The sequence below is a fragment of the Amblyraja radiata genome, chromosome 4, assembly GCF_010909765.2.
Source record: "Amblyraja radiata isolate CabotCenter1 chromosome 4, sAmbRad1.1.pri, whole genome shotgun sequence".
Taxonomy (NCBI): Eukaryota; Metazoa; Chordata; class Chondrichthyes; order Rajiformes; family Rajidae; genus Amblyraja; species Amblyraja radiata.
Genome location: NC_045959.1, coordinates 101131147 through 101148536, shown reverse-complemented (window position 1 = coordinate 101148536; position 17390 = coordinate 101131147). Strand labels below are relative to the sequence as shown.

Genomic DNA, 17390 nt, shown 5'->3' with positions numbered 1-17390 from the left:
TTTGGTAGACTGTAAATAGTAAAGTTAAAGAATTATACACCAGCTCCAATCTGTAAGATGAATGAAAATGGGTTGGTGTAGATTTGGTAGGCTGTAAATTTCTAAGTTCACAGAATCGTCCAGCAGTTCCAATCAGTGAACAAAATGGATGAGAAGGGAAACGTATTAAGAGGAATAATGCAAATATATTAGCGTTTTAGCAAAGCTGAAAACTATCATTAGGGATAAATCTTTAAGAATGAGTATGATTTGCCAGGCTCAGCAATGAAGCCTGATAAAGACATCAACTACACAGAAACATTATAATTACAACAACAATTGCTTGCCAATATTCAACTTTATTTACATATTTAACGAAATACTTTTCATAGCAGGGAATGTACCTAAAAGTGCCAAAATGTTAAAAAAAAAAAAAAAACTGTTGTATAAACTATAACAAACATAAAATGGAATACCCACTATTTCTTTATCCAGTGTACAGGCATTTTGATACTGGGCATTCCAATTTGCATCATTTAATAAACTCAATAAATTCCTTCCAGGCTGATGCGTGGTGACCTTTAAAACCGTTTTCTCTCCCACTGTGGGACACTTCTTTTTCCAAAGGTTAATCTTGGAAACCTGTATTGTTTCCGAACCGTATGGTTGCAAATGTACAGTTGGGTTTGCCATCACACCGGATGATATTCAGCGAGTCCGATCGCTATGAATAGATCCAACCCAATGAAGTCCTCAAACGTTAAAGGATGACAATCCTGACATCATGACAACTCGTCGATAAGCAGTCAATTCTGAAAGGATTTAAAAAATAGAAGGCCTTGTTTTCTTTTTAATGGGTTATTTTCACCTTCCACCTTTGTCGTTTTACTTTCCACAGTCGCACAATAACCTCTGGTCTTGCAAGTCCAAATGCACTGGACTGAAAATGCCAATGTGCATTGAACGGTTCAGTTTGGCACCAACCCCCCCAGTCCTCAAAGCATCCTGTAGAAGAATTCCAATGGCAGCTTTAGTTTTCCCGAACAGCAGGCCCGCTTAAACTGATGCAGCTTGTCGTGCATGTAATAAAGTTCTGGAAATGTGGTGATATTTCAGGTAATACATCGGAAGAGAACCCCCCCCCCCCCTCTTACCTCTCTGAAGGGGAATGGACAAGGCCAGCCCTTAGTGTTTGCCACAGACCCATCGAAGATGCTGCTCTTCCCTGATATCGGTCAGGGTGTGGACGGACCTCCAGCTGCACTGGCAGGCGTATGCTCGGGCCCCTTTCTTGCTCAGTGCCTTTACTTCCAGTTTACTAACGTCAGGCATGCTGTTTCTGTTGGCCAAAGTTACAAAAATGGCACTTGCACGCGTGAATCTAACGTACTTGTTGCTCACAACTTCATTTGATTTGAAAAGAAAAACCACTCGCGGCAGTTATCAAATTCTGGAACACAATCAGCCAATGCTCACATCTGAGCCTTGTTGCGTTTTACCAATGCAGGTCCACTACCGATTTCCCGGCAACTGGTGCCCCAGCCCCCCCTTTTAATCCGCACAAAATCCCCCCAAAAAATGTAGCACCTAGGCCGGGTGAGGGTGCCGATCAGTGGGTGGCATTTACCTCCTGCGGCCGGGACACTGGAACTCCGGCCGGAGCCAGAGCCGGCAGATCTGTCTCCTTAGCCGACTTTGCAGGCCAATATCTTGGCCCCCCCCCAAGGCCGTGACCTCTGCTGGTCCGGCAAAACCGATAATAAAGCAAGGCGCCGCCGGATAATCGGTGGTGGACGTTGAAGTGGAAAGTTTGTAAAATATCTGAAGTCTACGAGAATGTAACAGAGGAGGAAGCTGCTCTTAGTTTAGTTTAAGGATGCAGAGCAGAAACAGGCCCTTCAGCCCACCGAGTCCGCGCCGACCAGCGATCACCGCACACTAACACTATCCTACACACACTAGGGATCTTATAGAGGTGTACAAAATCATGAGAGGAATAGATCGGGTACATGCACAGAGTCTCTTGCCCAGAGTAGGGGAATTGAGGACCAGAGGACATCGGTTCAAGGTGAAGGAGGAAAAGATTTATTTGGAATCTGAGGGGTAACCTTTACACACAAAGGGTGGTGTGTGTATGGAACGAGCTGCCAGAGGGTGTAGTTGATGCTGGGACTATCCCATTGTTTAAGAGACAGGTACATGGATAGGACAGCTTTGGACGGATATAGACCAAGCGCAGGCAGGTGGGACTAGTGTAGCTGGGACATTGTTGGCCGGTGTGGGCAAGTTGGGCCGAAGGGCCTGTTTCCACACTGCATCACTCAATTACTCTATCTGTGGACTTTCATATGACGTTTGCCACATGAAGCCATTCACATTAATTTTATGGCCTCCATAGCAACATAAAAACCTAAGAAACATATATCATAAGAATTTGGTTGGAAGTTCTCCATTCCACACTGGATTGTCAGATATAGATCTAAGGTGAGAGGAGTAAGGTTTAAAGGTGATACACGGGGCAAGTAATACAGAGAGTGGTGGGTGCCTGGAGCGTGCTGCCAAGGGTGCTGGTGGAGTCCAGATATGATAGTGGCATTTAAGAGGCGCTTAGATAGGCATCTGGAGATGCAGGGAATGGCGGGATAAGGATCATGTGCAGGCATAGGAGATTAGTTTATCCTGGTATCGTGTTCAGCCATGACATTGTGGGCCAATGGGCCAGGCCTGCCTTCTCCCCATAACCTCTGACACCTGTACATCCTGTGCTGTGCTGCCCTATGTCATCATCATCATCATCGTTGAAAACATCAACGGGCACGGTGCCTTACAATGCCGTGTACGACAGTGATCGCAAATTCTACTGAAGTGTGGATGGCCGTTGGCTCGCTAGGAGCTCATCCGCCCTTTGACGGGTCCTGTTTTTGGTCCTGCTGGGGGTCCACAGCCCCCTCCTCACCTGGCAAACCAGGTGGGGGAGACGGTTTAGTCGCCGACTATCCGACCATGGAGCAGGTAGCACGGGATTACATGGTATCCGTGGGGGGAGGGGGGGGGGGGGGGGAAGGAACTCCCCCCGACCTGACCCCTGACTTTTGTCATCAATAACGATATATGTTCAAACGTACCTGAAAAAAAGGTAGTCGCAAGACTTGTTCCATTCACAGTCATCAATGGCAATTACCCTAAAGTCGCAAGTAGTACATCGCAGCTGATCACATGTTCTGTAAATAAAATATTTTAAAAAATCTTTCCATAATACACTGTTCAAACCAAGTATTTATGCTTAACCATAATAGAATCCTACAGATAACATTTAATCATTCGTTTAGTTTAGTTTAGAGATACAGCGTGGAAACAGGCACTTCAGCTCACCGGGTCCGCGCCGACCAGCGATCCCCGCATACTAACACCATCCTACACCCACTAGGGACAATGTTTACATTTAACAAGCCAGTTAACCTACAAGCCCGTACGTCTTTCGTCTATCTGACTATTCTGACATCCCCCTTACACGTTATTAGACCTTATTTTTCACTTAGAAACATAGAAAATGTTTCAGGAGAAGGCCATTCTGTCCTTCAAGCCAGCACCGCCATTCAATATGATCATGGCTGATCATCCAAAATCAGTATCTCGTTCCTGCTTTCTCCCCACATCCCTTGATGCTGTTAGCCCTAAGAGCTAAATCTAACGATCTCTTGAATACATCCAGTGAATTGGCCTCCACTACCTTCCGTGGCAGAGAATACCACAGATTCACAACTCTCTGGGTGAAAAATGTATTTCCTCATCTCAGTCCTAAATGGCCTGTCCCTTATTCTTAAACTGTGACCCCTGGTTCTGGACTCCCCCCCCCAACATGGGGAACATTTTTCCTGCATCTAGCCTGTCCAATCCCTTAAGAATTTTATATGTTTAATACTTAATAAAGACTCAATTATTTCTCAGAAATTCTTTTATAGTTCAATGTTTGTCCAAAAACTATCAAGTAGTGAAAGGCCTGGATAGAGTGGATGTGGAGAGGATGTTTCCACTAATGGGGAAATCTAGGGCCAGAGGTCACATCCTCAGAATAAAGGGTATACCTTTAGGAAGGGGTTGAGGAGGAATTTCTTTCATCAGAGGGTAGTGAATCTGTGGAATTCATTGCCACAGAATGCTGTGGAGGCCGTCAATGGATGTTTGTAAAGTGGAGATCGATAGATTTTTGATTAGTAAGGGTGTCAGGGGTTATGTGGAGAAGGCAGGAGAATAGGGTTGGGAGGGAGAGATAGATCAGCCATGATTGAATTGCGGGGTAGACCTGATGGGCCGAATGGCCTAATTCTGCTCCAGTCAGTTATGAACTGTAAAAAGAATGTCTTTCAATCTTGTTCAATGCTCACTGATTTTCCTTTCGGTATCACTAGACACATTATCACTTGGATCTGAACTCAACTGATCAAAAAAACTAACGGCAGAGCAAGAATTGTATCAGGATGCATCGTAGAGCAGTTTAGCTACAGCTCTATACAAGACTGCGAGAAATTGCAGAGATATTAAAACGAGCCCAAACATGGGCGGTGGGTGTATGGAACAAGCTGCCAGAGGAGGTAGTTGAGGCTGGGACTATCCCAACGTTTATGAAACAGTTAGACACGTACATGGATAGGACAGGTTTGGAGGGATGTGGGCCAAACGCAGGCAGGTGGGACTAGTGTAGCTGGGATATGTTGGCCGGTGTGGGCAAGTTGGGCAGAAGGGCCTGTTTCCACACTGTATCACTCTATGACTGTAGGATGATGTAAAATATTATTTCTCTATCCCTCATAATCTTCTGTCTCGTTGAGTTAAATTCTAGGTGAGTAGAAAAAACATGAAAATGCGTGAGTTACCTGTGAGAAGTATTTGTTCCCAGTCCGTGGGGTGCAGAACTGCCACCAAGGTAAACTGGAGAACATCTAAAAATAAAGCATTGTCGTCAAATTAAAAAACGTACAAAAAGTGATGCCGGATCACAAAAGGAAGTGAATATGGGGCACATTGTAAACAAGTGTTGCAAGGTAGCCCAGCGGTAGAGTTGCTGCCTCACAGCGCCAGAGACACGGGTTCCATCCCGACTACGGGTGCTGTCCGTATGGAGTTTGTACGTTCTCCCCGTGACCGCGTGGGTTTTCTCCGAGATCTTCGTTTTCTTCCAACACTCCATAGACGTACAGGTTTGTAGGTTCATTGGCTTGGTATAAATGTAAATTGTCCCTAGTGTGTGTAGGAGTGTTAATGTGCGGAGATTGATGGGCGGTGTCGATTCGGTGGGCCGAAGGGCCTGTCTCCGCACTGTATCTCTGAACCAAGATCCCTAATTATTATGTGTGGGAAGAAACTGCAGATGCTGGTTTAAATCGAAGATAGACACAAAATGCTGGAGTAATTCCGTGGGACAGGCTGCATCTCTGGAGAAGGAATGAGTGACGTTTCGGGTCAAGACCCTTCTTCAGACTGATGTCAGGGGAGTGGGCGGTGCATAGATAAGGAAGTATAGGGTGTGAAAACAGGACAAAGGGGATGCGGATCATTGTTAGTTGGGAGAAGGTAACAACAAAGCAAACAGATAAAATGTAGTAAGACTGGTCGGAGAAGTGTAAAGGGGGGGGGGGGATTGAGAGAGTGGGAAAGCAAGGGGTACTTGAAGTTAGAGAAGTTAATGTTCATACCGCTGGGATGTAAGCTGCCCAGGCGAAATATGAGGTGCTCTTCCTCCAATTTGCGCCGGGCCTCACTCTGATAGTCCAGGACAGAAAGGTCAGATTGGGAGTTGGAGGGGGAGTTAATGTGCTGAGCAATCGGGAGATCAGGAAGGTTTAGGCGGACTGAGCGGAGGTGTGGAGGATAGGAAGACCAGTAGAAGTTAGTGTACTCTGAAGAGTCAAAACTTGCATCTTGTTGACTTAAGATCTGTCCTTGGACCTAGCACACTGATGCAATCATAAAGAAATCCCATGAATGAGAAGATTGAGAAGTTTCGGTATATCAACAAATACTTGTCTTGAACCTCTACAGGTGTACGGTACAGAACTTAAGACTGGTTTGGCACCTCGAACCCCCAGGAACGAAGATGATTACAAAATGTTGTGACCACTGCCCGGGCCATCACGGGTACTGACCTCCCCACCATCGAAGGGATCTACAGGAGTTGCTGCCTCAATAAAGCAGCCAACATCATCAGAGACCCACACCACCATGGCCACACTCTCATTTTACCCCTGCCATCGGGAAGAAGGTACAGGTGCCTGAAAACTGTAACATCCAGGTTCAGGAACAGCTTCTTCCCCACAACAGTCAGGCTGTAAATACTACAATATCCAACTATGCACAGGACTACATAGACTTGGAAGGTATTGTTGTTGCATCATAATTGTTTGTTTGTGTTTTATATACAGTGCGGAAACAGGCCCTTCGGCCCAACTTGCCCACACCGGCCAACATGTCCCAGCTACACTAGTCCCACCTGCCTGTGTATGGTCCATATCCATCCATACCTGTCCTATCCATGTACCTGTCTAACTTTTTCTTAAACGATGGGATAGTCCCAGCCTCAACTACCTCCTCTGGCAGCTTGTTCCATACACCCAGCACCCTCGGTGTGAACACATTACCCCTCGGATTCCTATTAAATCTCTTCCCCTTCACCTTAAACCTATGTCCTCTGGTCCCCGATTCCCCTACTCTGGGCAAGAGACTCTGTGCATCTACCCGATCTATTCCTCTCATCATTTTGTACACCTCTATAAGATTACCCCTCATCGCTCCAAGGAATAGGGCTCCAGCCTACTCAATCTCTCCCTATAGCTCACACCCTCTAGTCCTGGCAACATCCTCGTAAATCTTTTCTGAACCCTTTCAAGCTTGACAACATCTTTCCGATAACTTGGTGCCCAGAACTGAACACAATACTCTAAATGCGGTCTCACCAACGTCTTACACAACTGCAACATGACCTCCCAATGTTCACATATATCTGTTGTGCTGCTGCAAGTAAGAATTTCATTGTTCTGTTTTGGGACATCTGACAATAAAACACTCTTGACTCTGGTCTCCCTTGACTCCCGTTACTGCAAGTCTCAGGCTAAGCAGAAATGAGAATGAAAGGCAAGAGATTACGACAGCGACCAAAGGAACTGCAGATGCTGGAATCTTGAGCAGAACAAAGTGCTGGAGGAACTCAGCGGGCCAGGCAGTATCTGTGGAGGACTTGGATAGGCGACGTTTCGGGTCAGGAAATTTCTTCAGAACTCCAACACTTTATGTTTTGTGCGAGAGATAAAGAAAAGCAGGAGTAAATCAACTAAATTAATTGAGTTAAGTTTGGAGATACAAGGCGGAAACATATCTTCGGCCCACTAGAGTCCCGGACTCCCGGCCAAACAGTGATCCCCACACATTGACGCGAGCCTACACACCCTTGGGCAATCTACAATGATACCAGGCCAATTAACCCACAAACCTATACGTCTTTGGAGTGTGGGAGGAAACCAGAGATCCCGGAGAAAACCTTCTCAGGTCATGGGGAGAACGTACAGACAGCACCCATGGTCAGGATCAAACCCAGGTCTCTGGTGCTGTAAGACAGCAACTCTACCGCTGCGCCACCATGCCGCATAAATGTTACCGACTGTTTATAGCTCTGGGAGTAGCAATCAACTAGTAGGTGGTAAGAGATCTGGTATGTAGGAAATAATGGATTCATTATCTAAATTACTCTGTGCCCCAAAGTTAATTAAAGGGTTGATAATAAACATCTAATTAAAGGGAGCTCAGGTTTTTTTTAAATAATTAATAATTGACCTAATATTTTCATTAGTAATATACTGTTTCTCCAGAATTTGTGGACAGAAATTCTGTTTTGGATCGCCACATTTTTATGTTCTCGACCTAGAGCTTCAAACTTAGTTTTAGAGATACAGCGTGGGAACGTGAACTTTGGCCCAACAAGTCCACGCCGACCAACGATCACCCATACTATTATGTTATCTGTTTTGCATCCCACGCATTAAGGGCAATTTAACAGAAGCCAATTAACCTGCAAACCTGCACGTCTTTGGAGTGTGGGAGGAAACCGGAGCACCCGGAGAAAACCCACGCAGGTCACGGGGAGAACGTACAAACTCCATACAGACAGCACCCATAGTCAGAATCAAACCGGGGTCTTCTGGTGCCGTGAGGCAGCAACTCTACCGCTGCGCAATATCTTAATCATTCAATTTTATGGGTGGCTAAATTATCATTCTGCCGTCCAGACTTCTAGTATATAAATCAGCAACAGTATAAACATTAACGGTCGACAAAAGTGCTGGAGAAACTCAGCGGGTGCGGCAGAATCTATGGAGCGAAGGAAATAGACAACGTTTCGGGCAGTCTGCGGCTTGAACATTGACTTCTCCAATTTCCAGTAGCCCTTGCTGTCTCCTCCCCTTCCCAGCTCTCCCTCAGCCCTCTGGCTCCTCCTCTTCCTTTCTTCTTCCCGCCCCCCCACCCCTCACCCTGCATCAGCCTGAAGAAGGGTTTCGGCCCGAAACATTGCCTATTTCCTTCGCTCCATAGATGCTGCCGCACCTGCTGAGTTTCTCCAGCACTTTTGTCTACCTTCGATTTTCCAGCATCTGCAGTTCCTTCTTAAGCAGTATAAACATTTATCTTTGATATAATATCAGTACATTTGGCATAAAAAAGGGGGAGCAAAAGAAAAAAATAAACAGGTTGAGATAAAGATTTTAACATTTTCCACCGTTTAGCATTGCTGTGCACAGATCAGAACTTTATCAATAAAAAATAAATATAATGTAACTATTGTATTCATTAAACTTACTTTCTACCATTGGCCTGATGAGCTGCACAATTTGTTACTGCTCTTCCACTTGACTTCTGAAAACAAAATAAGACAAAGAGTGACAGTTCAACCGATGAATTTAATAAAAATCAAAATTTAACATTTTTTCTTTATTATAGAGCATCTGATTTAACTCAAATTAGGTAGACAAAAATGCTGGAGAAACTCATCTATAGATGCTGCCTCACCCGCTGAGTTTCTCCAGCATCTGCAGTTCCTTCTTAAATAACTCAAATTAGGTCTCATTTTAGAACATTAAAAGACATTGGGACATGATTTCCTTTATCATGTGTCTATACACTGCAGATGGTTCGACTGTAATCATGTATTGTCTTTCTGCTGACTGGTTAGCACACAACACAAGCTTTTCACTGCACCTTGGTGCACTTGACAATAAACTAAACTTCAGGTACATGGATGGTACGGGTGTCAGGGGTTATGGGGAGAAGGCAGGAGAATGAGGTTGAGAGGGAAAGATAGATCACCCATGATTGAATGGTCGAGTAGACTTGATGGGCTGAATGGCCTAACTCTACTCCTATCATGAACATGATAGGTAAGGTTTAGGTGTATATGGGGCAGAGTATAGAAGTGAGATCGACCGACTGACCAAATGGTGCCAGCACAATAACTTGGCTCTCAACACCAGCAAAACCAAGGAACTGATTGTGGACTTTGGAAGGGGTAGGATAGAGACCCACAATCCTGTTTATATCAACAGGACAAGGGTCAAGAACTTCAAATTCCTGGGCGTGCATATTTCCAAAGATCTTTCCTGGTCCCAGCACACTGATGCAATTATAAAGAAAGCACATCAGCGCCTCTACTTCCTGAGAAGTCGATATGTCAAAGAAAACTCTCTCGAACTTCTACAGGTGCACAGTAGAGAGCATGCTGACTGGCTGCATCGTGGCTTGGTTCGGCAACTTGGGCATCCAGGAGCGGAAAAGAATGCAGAAAGTTGTGACCACTGCCCAGTCCATCATCGGCTCTGACCTCCCCACCATCGAAGGGATTTATCGCAGAGCTGCTTCAAAAAGGCTGGCAGCATCATCAAGGACCCACACCATCCTGGCACACACGCATCTCTCCGCTGCCATCAGGTAGAAGGTACACAAGCCTGAAATCTGGTACATCCAGGTTCATGAACAGCTTCTTCCCCACAGCCATCAGGATATTAAATTTGCCATCAAACAAACTGAACTATAACGGCCTTTTGCACTTTATCTGTTTATTTATGTGTATATATATGGTCTACGCTATATAGACACACTGAACTGTTCTGTATTTATGCTTACTATACTGTTGTGCTGCAGCAAGCAAGAATTTCATTGTCCTACCTGGGACACATGACAATAAACTCTCTTGACTTGACGAGTGTTTAATTTAGTTTAGAGATACAGCGCGGAAACAGAGTCCAGTGATCACCCCTCACACTAACACTACCCTACACACACTAGGTACAATGTACACATACACAAGGTCAATTGACCTACATACCTGTACGTTTTTAGAGGGTGGGAGGAAACCGAAGAAAACCCACGAGGTCACGGGGAGAACGTGCAAACTCCGTACAGACAGCACCCATAGTCGGGATCGAACCCGGGTCTCGCGACAAGGCCGCAACTCTACCGCTGTGCCGCACTTAAAGTTAGCTATGCTCGTATATCCTGGGAATGCTTATGTAAATGACTGCACAACACAACCCTGTCTATGATTCCGCAATGCTCCTCTAAGGATTCTATGCAAACCCTTGCAATGAATAATTTATCTCTTCAAGTCAAACCGTTTAGATCTGAATTCACTTAGCTGCATGACCCTCCCTCAGCACCAGCACATTAGACCCACAGTCACTGATAATTTATTTTAACCATTGTGCTATCAATATCAATTTGCAACCTCAGAAATGGAAATGCATACAGCAGTTTATCGATTACCTGTTATACCCAGCACAGAACTAAGTCTTTTGCTCGATATTAATGCTGCCAAGGTTTATGCATCGCAAATGTCCATTTGTATCTGAACCCAACAGCATAATCTGGTTTACATTTTCTTTCAAGTGTTTATTATAATCACTCGTGTTAAAGTTTGCTTCCCTAGTTTGAGACACAGCGCGGAAACAGGCCCTTCGGCTCACCGAGTCTGCGCCGAACAGCCATCTCCGTACACTAACCCTATCATGCACACACTAGGGACAATTTACATTTACATCAAGCCAATTAACCTACAAACCTGGACGTCTTTGGAGTGTGGGAGGAATCCGGAGATCCTGGAGAAACCACACCCAGGTCACAGGGAGAATGTAAAGGTAAGCACCCGTGGTCAGGATCGTAACCGGGTTTCTGGCGCTGTAAGACAACAACACTACCAATGTAGCATCGTGTCACTCAGTTGGTGGTAATCAGCCAAGCATTTATTTTAAGCTAAATATAAGCTCATTAACTCCACATACAATTCAATAGTAATTTTTAGAATCTAGCATGCGCCATAAGTTCATAATTTATAGGAGCAGAATTAGAAACATAGAAAATAGGTGCAGGAGGAGACCATTCGGCCCTTCGAGCCAGCACCGCCATTCATTGCGATCATGGCTGGTCGTCCCCAATCAATAACCCATGCCTGCCTTCTCCCCATATCCCTTGATTCCACTAGCCCCTAGAGCTCTATCTAACTCTCTCTTAAATCCATCCAGTGACATGGCCTCCACTGCCCTCTGTGGTAGGGAATTCCACAAATTCAGCCCATTAAGTCTACTCTGCCATTCAATCATCTCTCCCTCTCAACACCATTCTCCTGCCTTCTCCCCAGAACCTCCGACACCCGTACTAATCAAGAATCTGTCAATCACTGCCTTAAATATATCCATTGATTTGGCCTCCACAGCCGTCTGTGGTAATGAACTTCACAGATACACCAACCATTTGTCATGGTTTCAAATGCACCAGGAATTGACTGAGCCTGCTTAAACTCACACGATAAAGTTTAGTTTATTGTCACGTGTACCAGGGTAGAGTGGAAAGCTTTTTTGTTGCGTGCTACCCATCAGCGGAAAGTCAATGCATGAGATTACAATCAAGCCGTCCACAATATACAGATAAAGGATAAAGGGAATAACGTTTAGTTCAAGATAAAGTCCAGTAAAGATCGACTAACGATAGTTCGAGGCTCTCCACTGAGGTGGACAGTAGGTCAGAACCAACCTCTCAGAGGTTGGGGAGATTTAGATGATAAAATAATCGTCACTGTGGCACAGCGGTAGAATACCTGCCTCATAGACTCGGACTACGGGTGGTCTGTGTGGAGTTTGTACATTCTCCCTGTGACCGCGTGGGTTTTCTTCGGGAGTGGAGAGGATGGGATAGGATGGTTCAGGTTGCCCAATAACAGCCGGGAAGAAACTGTCATTGAATCTGGAGGTGCGCGTTTTCTTCTCTTGCCTGAAGGGAGTGGGGAGAAGAGGGAGTGACAGGCTTTGAGAGTCAGTAGAATGATCTCTATCAGTCTGGCTCGGGTAAAAGCCAGAAAAATAAATGAAAAATGTGGTCACCCACAGATCGACAGACTACATGAGGGACACCCCAACATCGGACACCCCAACATCGGGAACATGTTTTCTGCCTCTAGCGTGTCTAAACTCTCAATAATCTTATACGTTTCAATAAGATCCCCTCTCAACCTTCTAAACTCCAGAGTATACAACCCCAGCCGCTCCATTCTCCCAGCATATGACAGTCCCGCCATCCCGGGAATTAATCTGGTGAACCTACGCTGTACTCCCTCAATAGCAAGAATGTCCTTCCTCAAATATGGAGACCAAAACTGCACACACTACTCCAGGTGTGGTCTCACTAGGGCCCTGTACAACTGCAGAAGGACCTCTATGCTCCTGTACTCAACTCCTCTTGTTATGAAGGCCACCATGCCATTCGCTTCCAGTAGGATGTCTCAAATATCTCAACGTTTACTGGGAAAAGCACACTCAGCAGGTAGTCAAATTTTTGATGAGCACTCTCAACAGGTAACACACCTAACAGCAATCTGAACACAGATAACTACTGCAATAAAACAAGAAGCCGTAATGTAATTCAAGGAATTGCTTCATCTTAGGTTGGGGAGATTTAGATTTTAACATAATGACAATGTTAAAATGAATCGGCACAGTGGCGCAGCGGTAGTGTTGTTGCCTTACAGCGGCAGAGACCTGGGTTCGATCCTGACTCCGGGTTTTCCCTGGTTTCCTCCCACACTCCAAAGACGTGTAGGTTTCTAGGTTAATTGGTTTCAGTAAAATTATAAATTGCCCATAGTGTGTGGAATAGGGTAGGTGAATGGGACGATCGTTGGTCGGTGCGGAATCAGTGGGCTGAGGAGCCCGTCTCCACGTGGTATCTCTAAATAAAATCTAAAGAATCGTCACGTATAATTCCTCTCTTGAACACACACGTTACATAAACTTTTGTAGAATTTTATAAATGAGTTTATACATAAGAAATCTCACACAACTTACAGAAAGGTCCAATACAGTTGGATCATCTTGGAAAATATCTTTAATAAGGTCATTTAAATCTTCTCCCTCTTCATCATCTTCCTCTTCATCATCAACTGATGGGACTGTCGGTGATCTGAAAATCAGAATAGAGTAGATTAAAAGTATAGCCAATAAATTTGAAATAAACATGGGAAACATCAGAAATACACAGGCTAGAAGATAGACACAAAATGTTGGAGTAACTCAGCGGGACAGGCAGCATCTCAGGATAGAAGGTTTGGGTGACATTTCGGGTCGAGCCACAGTCTGAAGAAGGGTCTTGACCCGAAACGTCACCCATTCCTTCTATCCAGAGATGCTGCCTGTCCCGCTGAGTTACTCAAGCATTTTGTGTCTATCTTCGGTGGAAACCAGCATCTGCAGTTCCTTCCTGCACAAAATACACAGGCTAGTCAATATTTGCAAATAGTAAGTTTCATATTCTTTAAATCACCAAGAATGCCTTTCAGCTTTCAAATAAGAAACCTCAATGTAAACATGTGCCCTTAACAGCAACATCTGATGGTAGAGTGACAAATTTACTTTGATGGTCAAGATGATAACAGTGTGTGTAGGAAAGAACTGCAGATGCTGAAAAAGGATCTCGACCCGAAACATCACCCATTCCTTCTCTCCAGAGATGCTGCCTGTCCCGCTGAGTTGCTCCAGCTTTTTGTGTCTGTCTCAGATGATAACACTAATGCATTTTGATTCGAGTTAATTCCATCCAAAATACAATTGAATGGATATGATGAGAATATAAAACTGTAAATGTTTTATAAGATGGTTTAGTTTAGATTATTGTCAAGCGTACTGAGGTACAATGAAAAGCTTTTGTTGCGTGTTACCCAGTCAGCGGAAAAACAATACACGATTATAATCGGCCATTCACAGCGTACAGATACATGGTAAAGGATGACGCTAAGTGCAAGGTAAAGCCGGTAAAGTCGACTGAGTACTCCAGCACTTTATGTTTTCAGTGTAAACCAGCATCTGCAGCTCCTTCATCAACATTTAAACGAATAGTCCTGTCCCACTTAGGCGACTTTTTAGGCGACGGCAGGAGACTATGCAGTCGCCACATTGTCGCCACATGTTCGCGGGTGGTTGCTGGGGAGTCGCCTTCATGGTCGTGAGGAGTTCTCGCATTCTGGGAACCAATCGCGGCCTCATTATTGTCGCCACAAATGTTTTCAACATGTTGAAAAACTAGCGGCAACCAGAATGAAGCCGCTATGGAGTAGCAAGGTGGGTTGCCAGGAGGTCGAAGGTTCTCGTAGGTTGTAGCCGGTGCTGACCGGTGAATTCCATTGGCTCATTGGGAAAAAAACCCATAAGCAGTAGTTTTCAGAACCAAGGATAACCGACCGGTAATGCTAAATGTCCGCCGAGCTTCACAGCCGTGTATCTCTGGCTTCTTAAAAGTTGTCTCCACTCCTTCTCCCCCCCTCTTTTAAAGGACTTACCGTGCACTGTGCTTTAGCCGTCTTAATTATAGCGCCAACCATCCTGTTCATCGTGGTGTGTGTCTGTATCACCTTGGCATTGTAACGTGTGAATTTCACTCAGACAGCGCTCCCCCCGCTTGCCCTGTCCCGCGCCTGCACAACGGGCTGGTGAAGGAAGCGATGTGTGTGTGTGTTCCACTCTGACAGTCGCCGGCAGTCGCCTGAAAAATCGCCGAAGTGGGACAGGCCCATAAGATGCTGTCTGATCCACAGTTACTCCAGCACTTTGTGTGCATCTTCGGTATAAACCAACATCTGCAGTTCCTTCTTCCACATGGAAACTAAGATGCTGCCTGACCCAGAGTTACTCCAGCACTTTGTGTCTTCTTTACAAACCAGCATCTGCAGTTTATTTCCTATTCATGATTCTTTTATCCAGGAAGTCGAGGCATGAGAGGCAGAGGTCGCAATGTCTCTGTTGGCCCGTTCCCCGGAGAAGAGGTGCAGCCACTTGCACCAATGCAACCTCCAGCTCTGAATGTGTTGGAAGGAACTGCAGATACTGGTTTAGACAATAGACATTAGGTATAGGAGTAGGCCATTCGACCCTTCAAGCCAGCACCGCCATTTAATGTGACAATGGCTGATCATCCCCAGTACCCCGTTCCTGCCTTCTCCCCATATCCCCTGACTCCGCTATCTTTAAGAGCCCTATCTAGCTCTCTCTTGAAAGTATCCAGAGGACCAGCCTCCACCGCCCTCTGAGGCACAGAATTCCACAGACTCGCAACTCTCTGAGTGAAAAAGTGTTTCCTCGTCTCTGTTCTAAATGGCTTACCCCTTATTCTTAAACTGTGACCCCTGGTTCTGGACTCCCCCAACATCGGGAACATGCCTCATGTCCAAACTCTTAATAATCATATATGTTTCAACAAGATCCCCTCTCATGCTTCTAAACTCCAGAGTATACAAGCCCAGCCGCTCCATTCTCTCATCATATGACAGTCCCACCATCCCGGGAATTAACCATGTAAACCTACGCTGCACTCCCTCAATAGCAAGAATGTCCTTCCTCAAATTGGGGGACCAAAACTGCACACAATACTCCAGGTGTGGCCTCACTAGGGCTCTATACAACTGCAGAAGGACTCTTTCCTCCTATACTCAACTCCTCTTGTTATGAAGGCCAACATGCCATTTGCTTTCTTCACTGCCTGCTGTACATTTAAACTGAAGATAGACACAAAATGCTGGAGTAACCCAGTGGGACAGGCTGCAACTCTGGAGGGAAGGAATGGGTGACATTTCGGATCGGAATCCAGAAGAAGGATCTCGACCCGAAACGTCACCCATTCCTTTTCTCCAGAGATGCTGTCTGTCCCACTGAGTTACTCCAGCATTTTGTGTCTATCATCAGTACAAGCATCACTATACATAAGCACTTAGATGCATATTAAATAAGTATTTAAACTAAGATGCTGCCTGACCCGGAGTTACTTTGTGTCTTCAGCATAAATCAGCATCTGCAGTTCCTTCTTACACTTTGAAACTAAGATGCTGCCTGACCCAGAGTTATTCCAGCACTTTGTGTCTTCAGTGTAAACCAGCATCTGCAGTTCCCTGCCTATTCATGACTCTTTCATCCAGGCAGGAGAGGGAGAGGTTGCAATGTCTCTGTTGGCCAGTGGACCCTGGAGTAGAGGTGCAGCCACTTGCAGCAATGCAACCTCCAGCTCTGCGTGTCGTTCCCCCATTGACCCACCTTGACCCTGCGGGAATGCAGAAGGCCGGGGTCAGGCCCAGCCCAGCCCGGCTCAGGAGAAACAAATGGTGGGTCATTTAACCTGGTTTTCACCTCCTTGTCCGAGCCCCCGGCTCCGGCCGCTCCCTCCGCTCCCTCCAGGCTGCCCCCGGCCGCCGGGCCGCTCCTGCAGAAGCGCATCTCCACCTCGTCCAGGAGCTGGTCCAGGTCATCCGTCATGGCCGCCATCTGCCTCGCCCGGTTGCCTGGAGCCCGCGGGCGCGCGCACGTAGACGCCACGGGAGCGCGCACGCAAGTAGGCCAACCCCGGGGGCGCGCACGCACCAAGCCACTCCCCCCCCCCCGCGGGAGCGCGCACCCAATTCCCCTCCATCAACTCAAGCAACCAACTCTGGAGAGAAGGAATGGGTGATATTTCTGGGGTTCAGCCAAGGAAGTGGTCTAAAGAAGTGACAAATAAAGCACCATACCATACCTGTCCAAATGTATTTTGAATGCTGTTATTATAATAATAATAATGGATGGGATTTATATAGCGCCTTTCTAATACTCAAGGCGCTTTACATCGCATTATTCATTCACTCCTCAGTCACACTCGGTGGTGGTAAGCTACTTCTGTAGCCACAGCTGCCCTGGGGCAGACTGACGTAAGCGTGGCTGCCAATCTGCGCCTACGGCCCCTCCGACCACCACCAATCACTCACACACATTCACACAATTGTCCCAACCATTTCTTATAGGAAGGTTGCATGGCAGTCGGGTCACAACCCGTGACCCGTACTGTTGCCGCGCAATGCCAACTGGAGT

General features: G+C 45.9%; 1 protein-coding gene across 4 annotated transcripts; it reads right to left on the bottom strand.

Annotated features, from left to right (window-relative positions):
- Positions 1–318: 318 nt before the first annotated feature.
- On the bottom strand, positions 319–16840 carry c4h8orf37 (chromosome 4 C8orf37 homolog). Of its 4 annotated transcripts, none has more exons than XM_033020069.1 (7): positions 16666–16815; positions 13353–13467; positions 8825–8880; positions 4854–4919; positions 3105–3200; positions 1134–1318; positions 319–984 (listed from the first exon to the last, which is right to left on the bottom strand). In XM_033020069.1, the coding sequence occupies exons 1-6, from the start codon at positions 16809–16811 to the stop codon at positions 1165–1167; spliced, it is 633 nt and encodes a 210-aa protein (XP_032875960.1). In that variant the 5' UTR covers positions 16812–16815; the 3' UTR covers positions 319–984; positions 1134–1164. The 4 variants fall into 4 exon arrangements, with proteins under 4 accessions (XP_032875960.1, XP_032875961.1, XP_032875962.1 ...); XM_033020070.1 differs by having other exon boundaries at positions 319–791; XM_033020071.1 differs by having other exon boundaries at positions 319–1318; positions 16677–16840.
- Between the last annotated feature and the right edge of the window lie 550 nt (positions 16841–17390).

Bases quoted from the DNA above. Each gene is read 5' to 3' on its own strand.
- c4h8orf37 (XM_033020068.1), bottom strand. From the start codon at position 16,811: ATGGCGGCCATGACGGATGACCTGGACCAGCTCCTGGACGAGGTGGAG. The intron at 4,920-8,824 runs GTAAGTTTAATG...CTTTATTTTTAG, and splicing joins CATCAGGCCAATGGTAGAAA to ATGTTCTCCAGTTTACCTTG. The intron at 3,201-4,853 runs GTAACTCACGCA...TTTTATTTACAG, and splicing joins GGAACAAATACTTCTCACAG to AACATGTGATCAGCTGCGAT.